A 14,474-nucleotide genomic window follows, 5' to 3' on the forward strand; every position below is an offset into this window, starting at 1 on the left:
CCTATAATTGTTTTTCTTTTTGATTTTTTTTTTTTGTCTCTCATAGGAAAGTTCAATCTTTATATTAGGAAGTTACATTGCAGTATTATAGGTTACGAATTATACTATCTAATTGGACCTTTTTAACTTCCTCATAAACCCTACAAGGGATACTACAAGAAATAGGCTAAATTGTGGTGGCTTATCTGTGGGTGGGTCATAAGAACCCCCACTATAAGATTATTTTGTGGCGTGTTTTTAAACCGCCGCTATATAATTTTTTGCTGACGGTTTTATTATGAGAGTTTGTGATAACCTCCACAAATTACATCAAATTATGAAGGTTTGTACATTGCCGCAGTTTGATATTGATTGTGGCGGTTAATAACCCTCCCAATTCGTTAAAACCGTTCTTTAAAAAATTGTATCAAATTGAATAGGCTAGTCAAATCGGCCCAACTGAAGTTATAACTTTAAAAAAAAAATTATTATTTTTAGATAGTCTTATACTTTATTTATTTTTTATTAAGATTAAGACATTTGATATTAAGATGTATATTAATCTTATAAGATGTCTGAATTCAAATACACATCTGAATATTAAGATGTTATATTAGGATTTGAATACCAAATAATTACTAAGACTAGTTGTTTTCTGAACATCTGAATATATAAAATTTATCTTTATTTAAAAATTAATAAATATGAAAATTTAAATAAAATACTAAATAATTTCATACTATATTAATAAAATAATTTTAAGAAATAATATGACAGTCGTAGGTGATGATGGCAAGTGATGGTGGTTGTGGACACTGATTGGGATTGTGTTGGGTGATGGTGCTGACAGTAGCGATTAACAATAGTTGTTGATCATGGTAGTTGGTGGTCAATGATGGCGGTTGACGATTTATGGTGGTGGCTTGTTGTGGTGGTGTCATTAGTGAATGGTGGTTAGTGGTTATGATTGTACCGGTGGTTGATGGTGGTGAGAATCGACTGTGGTGATTGACGGTAGTGGTGGTTGGGGCTGAAATGGTGATTGTAGGTGGTGGTTGGTAGTTGATAATGGTAGGCGTCGACGACGACAATTAGCGGTGAAAGTGAATGGGCATGCCATCCTTCTAAGCATTTGAATAGACGTCTTAATGATATTGAGGCTTTGTTATAGATCTTAGTTCAGATCTATTCTAACCCATTAAGTGGTTGTACTTTTTTTTTTAATTAAAAAAAATGTACTCAATTATTAGGATTAAGACCTTCTGTAAGTGCAAAGAACAAATAAGGCCACTTTCGAAAGTTAAACCCTTTGATAGTCACTAGCTGGATGTGCCTTGTTAACACCGGACCAGAGAGATCAGAAACGATCTTTCCGAAAAGGGACAGAGGAGAGCTCAGATAAATCCCACGGATTTCATTTAATTTCATTAACTCCCATGATCTTAACCATGTAACGGCTAAGGGTCGGAGACTATGAGAAGTAGTTATCGTTGTATACCTATAAAGTCTCACATTTCCTACGATTGTACAATCTAATTTTTCACTTCATAATTTTACTATTGTACTCTGAAACCACGATTGTTCATCTATGCTCTTTAATAATATTCACCATCTGATCTAGAAGAATCAATAAGAATCTCTTTATGTCAGTTTGTCAATTATTTACTTTTAACTATTCAAATCGTTATTCTGATTACCCTGTTATCGTTTCATTCACATTATCAAAGGATTAACTCAATTTGGATTAGTTATATTGTTTCTGACCTAATTCAAAAAAATTCAACTGATTGACCTAATAATCAAATTTTAGGCTAAACAATTAGTAATTTTGAAATGTTGTAATTTTATCTAATCAAGGATATTTTGCAAATTTGACATTATTTTAGTGATTTTTTGTTAGTTTGTTCTATATTTTACTTTATTATTTGTTAGTATATTTTATTTTCAATTGCTTTCTACATCTTTTTAGAGTTATATATATTTATAATACATACATACTGTTTTCAAAATTTCTCTTATTTAAATAGTAAAAATGAAATAAAAGAGAAAATAAAGAAAAGAAAGAAGTTGTAAAAGACAATAGTGTACACCATCTTCCCAGCTTTTCATATGCACATTGGGAGGGTAATTAGGAAATTTGACTAAAAATTATCATAGGCGCGCAAAATTCCCTCTCTTTTTTCTAAAGGGCACGATTTCCTCTCCCTGTTTTTCAATCACGATTTTATTTCCCTCACCTATACATCTTTTGCGCAACTGCTCCTCTACATCAGAGCAAGTTGGCGCAATCCGAATAACAAAGGTTCGTACTTCATCACTCTTTCACATTTTTATGTGCTCTATTTGTTCTTTGCTTACTTTCTGGGTAGAATTCGTATCCGAATCCGATATGCTTATGTATTATTACATGCATTGGCTTATATTTTGGTTTGATTCTTGTGTGATTCGCTTGTTTTGAGGTTTGATATAAGTGATTGCAGAGTTCCTTCGGGAGATCTTTTGTGTTTTACCGTAAATTGAGGTTTTCTGTATTTTTTCTATTGGGTGAACTATGTTCTTAGGATCTTGAAGTAGGAGGTCTGATACAAGTGAGTTCAATTTGTCTGTCTGTCTATGTTTGTCTGCAATTAGAACTGTCAATGGATTTTTTTAAAAGAAATTTGACTTTAATTTTGCCCCACTAAAAAGAAATTAACTCATGAGGTGAGGACTTTTAATGAATGGTTAATTTTTTCAATGAAAGTGCTATACTTTAACATCTATGACCGGTTCTTTTATATGTCAAAAAACCTCCAATAGAAACCTCGTGATGTTTCTTACACTGTTAGTCACGGCGTTTCATGGCAACATGTTGTTACTGTTAAGAAAGTATATGTCCTTGGTGCCACAACTTTTGTAATTTCTGGCTAGTCACGGTCTTAAATAATATGCTCATTGAGAACTGCTTAGACTTAGATTCTTAAATTTAGTATTCGCCTTTAAATTTTCTAGTCTCGTGTCAGTCATTTTAAATTATCCAAATCATTTTACATTTATACTTCTCTAAGTACCGTTTTATTGGCTTTTTGTTGCACAACTATCTGCCTATATGAAATTGGTGGTTTGATATCTTAAATTGCTTTAAAGTCTTTCTACTGTGGAATTGAAAAATAATTATAAGATCTGGACCGACTAATTTGCTTTCTCCGGCACTCTAGATCTTTCTTCCACAATGTTGGTCACTTATATCAGGGATGGTAAGAAACATGGTACAATTACATGAACTTTTGCACTATGCTCAGGTGATTGTTGTAAATAATTACTCCAGTGGATCAAAGGGAAATATAAAGAAATGGATTGGTCATCAAAGATTTCAGCTAATCTGCCAAGGTAAAGCATTCAGTATGATTTGTTTACTTTTATAAATTTATTTTAATTTTGTTTATCCAAGATTGTTTTTACAGAACTTTTGAGCAAAGGAATAAGGTGCCTAAGTAATTCCATTATGCTTGTTTTACGTTGCATAGCAATGAATATCTTGAGATTAGACTTTAGCTTCCGACTACAAATTTTAGAAGTCTTATCTGAAGCATCTGGACATTCTTGTTATTACAAAAGCTTTTCAATGACTAGCCAGAGCAAGTGCTATAGTTCATATTTAAAAAATTTCTCATTTCTCTTTTCATGATTCGTGATCCATTTGGGTGCAATGAAGCATGGCAAAGAAAATTTATTTTACTGGTGAATATGTGTACAAAGGTTTAAGATTGATGTATTGGTACGATAGCTCATGAGGGGTATGCTGTTCTTCTTAACTCATTTCTTGACCTGATGTCTTTTCGGAGGAAGCTTTTAATGTAACAAATTTCTTGATTTATAGGAAGTTACAACAATTGGAGGAATATTTGCTGCATTGAACACCAGTTGAAGTGAAATAGAGAATGCTAGCCTGGGGAACAAGTAACATTATTAGCTCAATAATATTTTGTTATATATGTGGCTACAAGTAGGTGGAAACTTGATATACAAGTCTTAACTCACAACTTACATATATGGATGGTGTGTTTTCTTAATGAATTGCTTGCATATGAATTTTTGTTGTCTGTAAGACTATTGTTGACTGGAATATAAAATAATATCCATAAACTACAAATGTCTTTGACACTTTTATGGTGATAATTGGTTCTGCTGTCTATTTCCAACTTCAATTATATGAAGGGCATGTAATAATTATTTAATTAGCTTAATAATGTTGTTTTCTTGAAGTTTTGAAGGATATTGAGATAGTTAATTGATGAAGAAGAATAATTGAAAGAAACTAATCAACCAAAATATTTAGAATTAGATACCTGAGACGTCACTTTAAGTTATCTCCTAAATTTTCAATCCTTTCACTTCTTTTCCCAGGTTACATTTAAGTAACTGAGAGTAATTTATTTCATATTTTCTTGTAGTTGGTATTGATACAGATAGTAGTAGAATTCATGCTTGGCTTGGTTTGTTTAACTGAACCACTTCCATCTTATCAGTTCATTTCTTCTATTTCAATTTTTTAGAGCCGTTAGCATCCCACTTTTGAGCAAGTTTAATCATTAGGTTGGGTTACAACTTATACTTTATTTGTTTGATTCTAATGTTAAGAAGCCTATAGAGGTTGACTTATATTTTAGTTACATAGGTGATTTTCATGAATATATGGTTATAATGCAAGTTTTGTGTTGATTTATCTAGAAATAGCTTTGTACTTTAGCTCTTATTTATGTGAGAATATTCAGCAACTTCAGTTCAATGACATTGTTAAACCAAGTGACAGATTTATTTGTAAAAAGATTGGGAGCTTTCATTTATTTATGTAACTAGATTTGTCCTTCTAGTTTGTCAGAAAATGCTAGTCATTAATAATTTTTTCAATCAAATATTTCTGTTTCAGTGTTTCAGCGTAGTGATGTGGAGAGCAAGTCTTGCTTCACATGTGGATGTAAGCGTATTATCAAGTGAGAGCAACACAAATCACCAAGCAAGTACTTAGCACTTCTGTGGCGGAGCTACGTACTCTAGATTGTGTAATGTTTTAAGTTATCATATACTAGTGTTTGTAAATTTAGTTTGATATGAATTTGAATTGGTAATGTTTGTTAGTGCATATACTTTTATTGGAATTTGTTTTGAGTTGTATGAGATTTAGTAAATTATTTATTGATACCTAGAATTAAAAATTTCAAATAGAAGCAGATTATTTTCAGCAATAAAAAATACTGTGGCAGTTATAATCTGCCACTATTAATATTTTTTTTTAAAGATTGAGATAAATTGTGGGGGTCTTAAACTCCCACAAATTATTTTCTGTAAAACACTGAGATCATATTTTGGTGGTTATAAATTGCTACTAATTATCTCGAAAAACCTCCACAAATTCAAATTTTATTTTGTGGTGGTCGTCATAGAGGTTCCGAAAAAACGCCGCAATAACGCTTGTGGCATTGATAACTGTGGCGTTTTAAAAAACCGCCACAATTTTGTTTGTGGGGGTTGGAAACCGCCACAATTCGACTAAAAAACCTCCACAAATTAGGTGTTTTCTTGTAGCGGGTGAGTGGTTTCTCACATGGGAGACCTGGGATCGATTCCCCTTACCAGCAACCATCTCAGTCAGAGCTCGTTACACCAAGCATTTCTAGTGCGGTTACATCTCATGTGTAAATTGCGAGTTATTGTACAGTAAGCAGGTTATCCAATGCGCACCCGAAGGTTAGCAACTGCAGATTTCCCTGGGTTCCAAAGAAAAAAACTTCCTTGTAACCTATGCGAAATAATTAAAAATAAAGAAAGGAAAAGAAGATAATTAAGTTTTTTTTGCACGACGAATACATTTCTTTGGGCACTCATCAGTTTCAACATATGTTAGCAGATTATTTTTGACATATCCCGAATTAGTCCATCTAATTAAACTTGAGCTAATAATAAAATATTTTTCCTTTTAATTACTCAACAACTAGAGGAAAACAATAAATACTCTTCTTAATAGAAGTAAGCCGATCACCTTTCTCTCACTTTAGTCCTCTTTCTTTCTTAGTACTTGCATATGTCCTCTTTCGTTCTTAGTACTTGCATATGAGTATAACTTTTTCTTCTCAAATCATATTGGATCTCGTGCATTGGAACTCATGGTTATGGACACGAATCCGTTAGTACGGAACATTTTCTTTTCCAAATGAAATCCCTTTATCATAGAATATAAGTGCATGTGAGTATAATTCTTTTCTCAAGTCATATTGGTAATTATCATGGAATATGTATGAAATCATATTTGATCTGAACTGCTTAATTCTAGAAAAAATTGATGAAAAAGGTGCTCTTTGAACTTCATTGTGACAAGTATATATGTCTATTTGAGTCAAAATTCGTATTTAACTCAAATAGTTGAATTTGTGCTGAGGTTAACTACAGTTGGTAGTAATTTGATACAGATAAAATAATTAAGGTAAGTAATTTCATAGTTATTGTTAAAGAACAAATAAAGAATAGATAAATAAAAAGGATAGAGTAAACTTATTCCAATATTGATAAACAACAATAACGTAGCTCTTAATCTTAAAAAATGAATGAAAGCTTGATGACCAAAGAATAAAAATGACAATAGTGTATTTTCTTAGTCAGACTTGGATTCCTTCTTCTATCAATGAAAATTCTATTTATAGGTATATGATCCTATCTGGTGCTCTTCCCATTGTGTGTTTGTAACAACAATCAGTAATTGATGAATTAATAATTGTCATTTAATTTTCTTGATTCTGGCCGTTAATAACCGTTTCAGCCTTTACTGCATTAATTCCATTTAATGCGCAATAAAGAGGGTCTTATCTGTTGTTTCCGTTGATGTTCTCACCGTTGACCCCACCTGCTGCCTTTCCATAAGTGCTATACTCAGCATTACCATCTAATATTTATTCGTCAATGAATAAACTGACACATGTCGACTGCCTATTGGTCCACGTGGCAAGTACATTTTTTACCCATACAGATAGTCCCTCAATTTTTCGGGTTCATCACCAAGATGTTCCTGAGAAATTGTCTCACCGTTTTCATCAATTCTCTCTAATCTACATATTTGAATCTTCTTTCGTGGAAGAGGAAACGTTGTAACTGGTGGCAGATCGTGGCCCACTGGTGTGATGAATACGTGGCATAATCATAGAAGTTGAAAGGACTCGTATTAAATGATAAAATTAGACGTGGGACACGTGGCTGTAACCGTGCCCTTTGTTTTCTCGCTGTTACCCAAGGTAATGATGGAAGTTTTACATTTTCCACAAAAGTTCAAATTTTACCTTTTTCTACCGTCTTATCTCAAATTTCTTCTCCAAAGTTCTTCAATTTTTAATCTCCTTTACTTTCTTTTCTTCTCTGTTTCCCCTAATCATGTCTTCTCCTTCATCTTCTCAAAGCAATTTTCCAGAAAAGACCGTTGTTGTTGATGCTTTTCCTCCTCATATAGGTGCTGAAAAACCTAAAAATAGAATGCCTCCTAAGAAATTGATGGGTGATGCCATTGCTGCTGCATCTACTGGGTCTGCTTCTTTATCTTCTAGATAAATCTTCCTCCTGTGGATGGTGTACTCCCCAAACATCCTTCTCATACTACTGACTTGAAGATAAACAAATATGAATCTGACAGTGACAGAATGGCGATGATGTCAGGGATTAAATCCCACATTACTGAAGATCTTATCCCTTCCGTAATTGAAAGGTGTCTTTGGGCGGACCACCATGTGGAGATTCTTGTTCCTGAATCGGAGAGGTCCGTTACTTCTTATTTACCCGGGTTTTCCGCGGTGTATCTTTATTTATTATTGGATTTAATTTACCGTTATCTTCGCTGATTGATTAATTATGCCGCCCTCTCCAAGTATGTGTTGCACAACTTACACTCGGAGTTTGGCGTTTGATTCAATTATATCAGTACGTTGCTCGTCTTGCCAATGTACAGCTTACCTTGAATCATATTTTATATTTGAACTCCCTTCGTTTTGTAAGGGGTTCTATGGTAATGTTTAGGGCCAGGGCCTAGAGTAAATTGTTCAAAGACCCTGAAGATAGCCACGACCGTTTATGGTTTAATGAGTTTGTGTTTATTCCTACTCACTAGTTAGTGAGTAGTGACGCCGGGTCTTTTCCGGAGAAGTGGAATGCGAGAGCTTTTAATCCCGAGTTAAATATTTCGGGGAATATTCGCAAATTTACAGAAATAATGATCCGATTCTCGGCGAGGGTTAGAACTTGGGAATCAATGGCAATGCAACAGGGCATTCACACTTTGGATGATTCCGGAAAAAATATAGGTATTTATTTTTATTAATATTATTTTCCTGATCACAATTGTCTTCATATTTTTTATTTCGTCAGGCCGTTCCGGTAAAAAGAGATCATCGTCAAGAGCCTTGATTCTCCCAAATGATGACGACTCGGCATTGGATAATATCCGTTCCATTGTCAGAAAAAGGTCGAGTGTGGAGGCTGAAAGTTCAAAGGATGTTGGTAAACCTGTTCTTAAGAAGAGAAGATTGAAGAAGCAATCTTTTTCTGGACCTTCTGTGATTGGGAAGACTGAAGGTAGGCTTAGCATTGAAAGCACAAATTCCGAGAATGAAACGCCTTTAATTTTGAGGAAAGGAAAAAGAACTAACCTTTCTCTTATTGATGTGGCAAATGTCTCAGAGGCATCCCCGTCGAAGGATCTTGAAGATCTAACAAGCATCCCCGAAATGCCTTATCGGGAAGAAGATTCATCGGCTACTCTTTCTAAGGTGATGATTATTGATAATGTTTCTGAAGTACCTTTCCAAGACACATTTATTGATGCTAATATAACGAAGCCAATGTTGTCGGTGTGGAGCCTGTCACTGTCCCCAAAGTTGATACTTCTCGGTATGAGGTTGATAGTTCTTCTAAAGTTGATACCCTTCTGTGCGATATTGCAACTTCATTAGGTCAACCTTCTGATTATGCAGAAGGAAAAAGACATGTTCAAGAGGATTCGCATAAAGCTGATGCTGGTGATGAAGGTCTCCGGGCTGATGATCCTGCAGTCAAGTGGATGCAGTCGTTTGTTCCTCTTACTGTTAATTATACCCGATCTTTCAGTTTATCTGATGAGGCAAATTTATTGGATAATCCTCATGTGATGAGTACTTTTTCCAATAACTTCATAGGGCAAAACAAACACGCCATTCTAAAGGACATGCCCTCATACCAGATGAACATGATTGCTTTAGGGTTTATGATCTAGGCGTGTTTCTTTTCACTTTTTTCTATAAATTCTCCTCCATCATGCTTTCCTAAATTGTTATAAATTTTCGATGATCTACTTGCAGGTTCAAACTTATTTGGCGGAAAGTTTGGAGCGTTCTGAGAGTGAATCAAAGCACATTGATAAACTCAATGAAGACAATGTCGTTTTGAAGGCGAAGCAATCTAGTTTTGATACGGAATTGAGTGAAGCCAAGGCGAAAGATGATGAATATAAAGTAAAGCTAGAACGTCTTCTAGATCAGGTATCTGACTTCCTGAAACTGAAAGAGGTGATCTCCGAGAAGGATACGACCATCGGTAATTTAAGGGTGAAACTTATACAGACGGAAGCCAAATTTGAAAAAGCAAATGAGGAAATCTAGAATCTCCGAGATAGATTGTCTTCTCGGAATACCGAATTCACCGAGCTTGATGCGAAATTTCAGTCATTACAAGTTAAGAGCATTCAAGATTCTGGAGATCTAACTAGAGCTTTGATTGACTTAAATCAAAGTAAGAGGGACATAGTCGCTCTTGAGGAGAAGTACACCGAGAAAGATCTCGAGATGAAAGCTTCGTTGGAGAAGAAAAATAGATTTATTGCTAAAATTTTGAAAAAAATAAATAGAAGATTTGCAAGAGCGTGGGAAACAACTTATGGACCGGAAAGACAAGTATAAGCAGAAGGTTAAACAGTTGGAAGAAATTCATGCCTTGGAAAAGCAAAAGGCTGTTAACCTAGTTGTCCTTAAGACTCGCTTCAATTTTCTAAAAGGGCTTGACCTTTTCTCATTTGATCATGCTGATGCTCTTGCTACTGTTGAGCAAAAGTTAAAGGATGCTCGTGACCTTCTTGGTGACATGTTCGGAGATGATAATACTGACGAGGATGACGAAGATGAGGCAGAGGAGGAAAGCGATTTCGGGGATGAAAATGATGATTTGCTTTTCGAAAAGGATGTTCCATCTGATGATGAGCATACTTAAATCGTTGCAGTAGATCTTGTATTTCTCTCCCCTTCTATGTTTGATTATTTCTCTGCTCCGTTCGAATTTGGCGATTATTTTGTAATAGTTTTGTTTTCTGCAAATTTTACAATGAATGAAACTTTTGCTTATCCATATTTCATATTTTCCTTTTTATGATAAATCTCTTGTAAGATTTCTTTGGCTAGAATCTTTCTCGGGTGATCAATCCGTTCCAGAATTTCGACCTCAGAATACTTGTAAGAAGATTTGTAATTTTGCCACAAAAATATATTTGGGAAGATGGTTTAGACATCTGACTCATTACGAATAAATTCCTTCACTCGCAATGCCGAAGAATTGGGCTTTGATTTTAATGAGAGATTTACTCTACTTTGTGAATAAAAGGGAATTCAAATAATCCATTAACTACTTAATCACAAAGTAATTTTGAAATACAGAAGGCACAAAATACATTAAGTCGTTAATGATTTGGGTGAGCGGAGCTTAGTTATGCCCGACATCTCCCAATATTCGGAGATAAAATTTTCCTTCTCGGACAGTATATCATTGATGTGACTATGTTAGCCTTTAATTTATGTTTTTTGAGTCGAAATTCAAAAAATGTGATGCTAAATGATTCGGGGATACCCAAAAGATTGAAATCTCAAAGGGTATCTTTGCAATTAAATTGCGATATTGCTTCATAATGAATAACTTTTGTAACGCTTGTACTTAATGTTTTTGCCATTATTTCGTAATTATTACAGAAAATGTTGTCATCTGCGTATATGGTCCCTTCTTCTTCTTCGGCGAAACATTTCTGTTCCCGTGTACTTTTGGCAAGAAAATAGGATATGACTAAAATTGATAAGACAGTTTAGTTTTTCGATGATCCTCTTCGATTCGCGTAACGTCTTATAATTAGCCATAAAGACTGCTTTTTGTTGGATCCGTTAGTCCCAACTCTTCGTATTCCTCCTTTGAAGTTATTTAAGGAAGTGAATCCTTAATCAAATATTTCACAGTCTTCTTTCCTTTCATAAGTCGTTTCAAGCAAGAATTATTCTTTGCAATCTTTTTGTATTTTTTTTCCTGGGAACATGTCTTCTTCTTCTGATAAAAATCCTTCTAAAATTCCGTCAAACCCTTTTGAATTAGAAACTTTAGCCAACACCTTCCTTCCCACTCGTTTTGACTATTCCGATGACTTTGATATTTTCCATCATTCTTCTCCCATGGAGGATATTGACTCCTATATTGCTCCTGAAGATATTAGTTCAGTTGCTCAGGAATATGGTTTGGGTCCTGATGTTATTTTGGCTGTTGACAACGAGACAACTTCATAACCATGTTGATGGTTTTACTTTGATGCCCATTTTTCCTTTTCTTATTGGGTTTTGGTTACCCATTCCTCTTGTTATTGAGGAAATTTGCAGCTGATACAATGTGTGTGTTGGCCAAATTGCCCCTGATTCCTGGCGATTAATTTATTGCCTTCAGTTTCTATTCATTAAGGCTAATCTTCCTTTTACCCTGGATCATCTGATCCATCTATACGTTCCTTTTGTTTTTCGGGGTGGCTTATCCATTTGTTTCCCCGTGGAGAATGCAACCTAATCAATTCTACTGATTCTGGTGACGTGGATCGGTTGAAGCGATTTGTCAAAATTAGAACAGAACTACTCCATCGCCCCTCTGACGATGTTTTTCCCGAGATATGGAGCCTAACTCTGAGTCCCGTCACTCTAAGTGAAATCGCAGACATTTTTGATTGGATCACCGGTTTGCTGGGAGCCTCTCATGATGTTACATACTGTTGGAGGAGTTTAAGATTTCTTCCCTCAATTTTTCCTTCGGAAAGGCCCGGACCTTCAAACAGGAAACGAAAGAGGGATGTAATAATAATAGAAAATGATGATGAGAAGATTCAAGCTGATATTCGTCATTCCATTGCTCCTCCTCTGTGTAACCCCGAGATACCGGCGAGAGAGTCATCTCTGAAGAGCATCAACCATTTACGGAAAGAAAGTTCTTCGGGATCCTTCCTGTTGCCAAGGATGCCCCATGCTAACGCAGAGCTATCCTTGGGTCATTTATCCAAGATACTTCTGCAAGGTTGCTCTCTTGCAACGGCTTCTTCATCCCATGTCGCTAAAACGACAAAAGAAACGATTAGCTTAAGTTAGAAATAAAAAAGCTTAAGTCTAACCTTCGGGATTCTGACTCTGTCGAAGTTGCTTTGATTTTACGCCTAGAGGATGCAGTTTGTGCATTACAGCATCGGGATAATGCAATGCAAGCGTTGAGTACATCCTATGCGGACCTTCAAGATCATTTTAAAAGTGTTGAAGCTTCTCGTGAACGTTTCTACTCTCGATGTAAGCTGCTGCGCCTTCAACGTGATGTGGATATCCTTAAATCTCGGAAAGAGTCCTTTGAAGAAGCTCTTGCTCCAAGTTAATTTGACTGCATCTCTTCGAGCTACTAATTATGAGCTTCATGTTGCATCGGCATCCCTTATAGATTTGGAGGATTCCGGAGAAGGTTCCCGCGATTAGGATCACTCTTTCCTTCTTGAACGTTAAGAATCTTGAAAAAGTGTGTGCTGATTTGGTTCCTAGATTCTTGCCTTCAATGATCACCATTGCTGATTCTTAGATTCTTGCTATCTTTTAAGTAGAAGAGTTGACCCATGTATATCTTGGGTATTTCAGAGTATTCTTCTATTGTGTTTTCCCTATTTTGAATAAACTTTACTTTTTTTTTTTACAGTAACTAAGGCTGATATAATCGCTCCATGAATCGGGATCATGTTTGCGCCATGTTCTCTGATGTGTGATTTTGAAAATCTTCTGAGACTAAAGTACTGTAACTTTCGAGTGGTTTTCAATTTTATCAAGATGTCTAGCAGTCCCTATTATGTACATGCATATTGACAATCCTTATTCATAGCCCCCTATTGTTTGGGTATGAAGTATGAATACTTAAACAATATAGCATGTATGTCATTCCCGCACATCCTTTTTACTGCCTCTACTTGGTAATATTCAATCGGGATTAACCCCGGTTGAGGGGTGCATCTCGTATAATGTGTCTCCGTGTTGGTAATGACGAAGCTTCAAATTTTTTATGCTATCTGTATGCGAAAACACAAGATCATACCAAAAATAATAATGCTTACGTAGACAGAGATAAAATTGAGGTCAAACTACAAAGTCAACTGTAGAATTCCCACAGACGACGCCAAACTGTTTGAGTCATAATTCGTATTTAACTAAAATAGTTGAATTTGTGGTGAGGTTACATACAGTTGGTAGTAATTTAATACAGATAAAAGAATTAAGGTAAGTAATTTCTTAGTTATTGTTAAAGAACAGATAAAGAATAGATAAATAAAAAGGATAGAGTAAAGTTATTCCAATATTGATGAATAACAATAACGTAGCTCTTAATCTTCAAGAATGAATGAAAGCTGATGACCAAAGAATAAAAATGACAATAAGCAGGAAATAATGATAATAGTGTATTTTCTTAGTCAGACTTGGATTCCTTCTTCTATCAATGAAAATTCTATTTATAGGTATATGATCCTATCCGGTGCTCTTCCCGTTGTGTGTTTGTAACGACAATCATTAATTGATGAATTAATGATTGTCATTTAATTTTCTTGATCCTGGCCGTTAATAATCGTTTAAGTCGTTACTGCATTAATTCCATTTAACACGCAATAAAGAGGGTCTTATCTGTTGTTTCCATTGATGTTGTCACCGTTGACCCCACCTGCTGCCTTTCCGTAAATGCTATGCTTGGTATTACCATCTAATATTTATTCGTCATTGAATAAACTGACATAGGCCGACTACCTGCTGGTCCACGTGTCGGGTACATTTTTTACCCGTACAATGTCGTTAATAAATATATCATTCTGCTAGATCATTATGAGACGCAGGAAACAGGCCAGGGATTGGAGGGGTTGGTCAACCATAATTTGCATATAAGCTCTACATGGATCATATGATTTTTGGAGTTGTTAAACATTATCAGTATTTGAGATAATAGGGATGCACAAATGTCATATATTCACTAAGCAAAGCTAAAAAATGCAACTGTTTAACGATTGTGGAGTGACAAGATAAGAAGGTAAAAGCTTGACTTCTTTATTAAGAAACAAGAAAAAAACAATAAGGAATCATATGCAAACATCTTTAGTTAGCTACATAGCTTGTAATAAGAACCGCTGAAGATAGTTAGGCTGACCA

At 35.0% G+C, this 14,474-nt stretch overlaps 1 protein-coding gene across 2 annotated transcripts; it reads left to right on the top strand.

Moving 5' to 3' along the window:
* The first annotated feature begins 6,629 nt into the window (after nucleotides 1–6,629).
* On the top strand, nucleotides 6,630–9,248 carry LOC132642610 (uncharacterized). 2 transcript variants are annotated; one of them, XM_060359709.1, is made up of 4 exons: nucleotides 6,630–8,297; nucleotides 8,362–8,568; nucleotides 8,674–8,883; nucleotides 8,967–9,248. In XM_060359709.1, exons 1-4 carry the CDS (start codon nucleotides 8,207–8,209, stop codon nucleotides 9,242–9,244), a joined length of 786 nt encoding a protein of 261 aa, XP_060215692.1. In that variant the 5' UTR covers nucleotides 6,630–8,206; the 3' UTR covers nucleotides 9,245–9,248. The 2 variants fall into 2 exon arrangements, with proteins under 2 accessions (XP_060215692.1, XP_060215691.1); XM_060359708.1 differs by having other exon boundaries at nucleotides 8,362–8,883.
* Nucleotides 9,249–14,474: the final 5,226 nt, after the last annotated feature.

This window comes from Lycium barbarum, chromosome 5 (genome assembly GCF_019175385.1).
Source record: "Lycium barbarum isolate Lr01 chromosome 5, ASM1917538v2, whole genome shotgun sequence".
Classification (NCBI taxonomy): Eukaryota; Viridiplantae; Streptophyta; class Magnoliopsida; order Solanales; family Solanaceae; genus Lycium; species Lycium barbarum.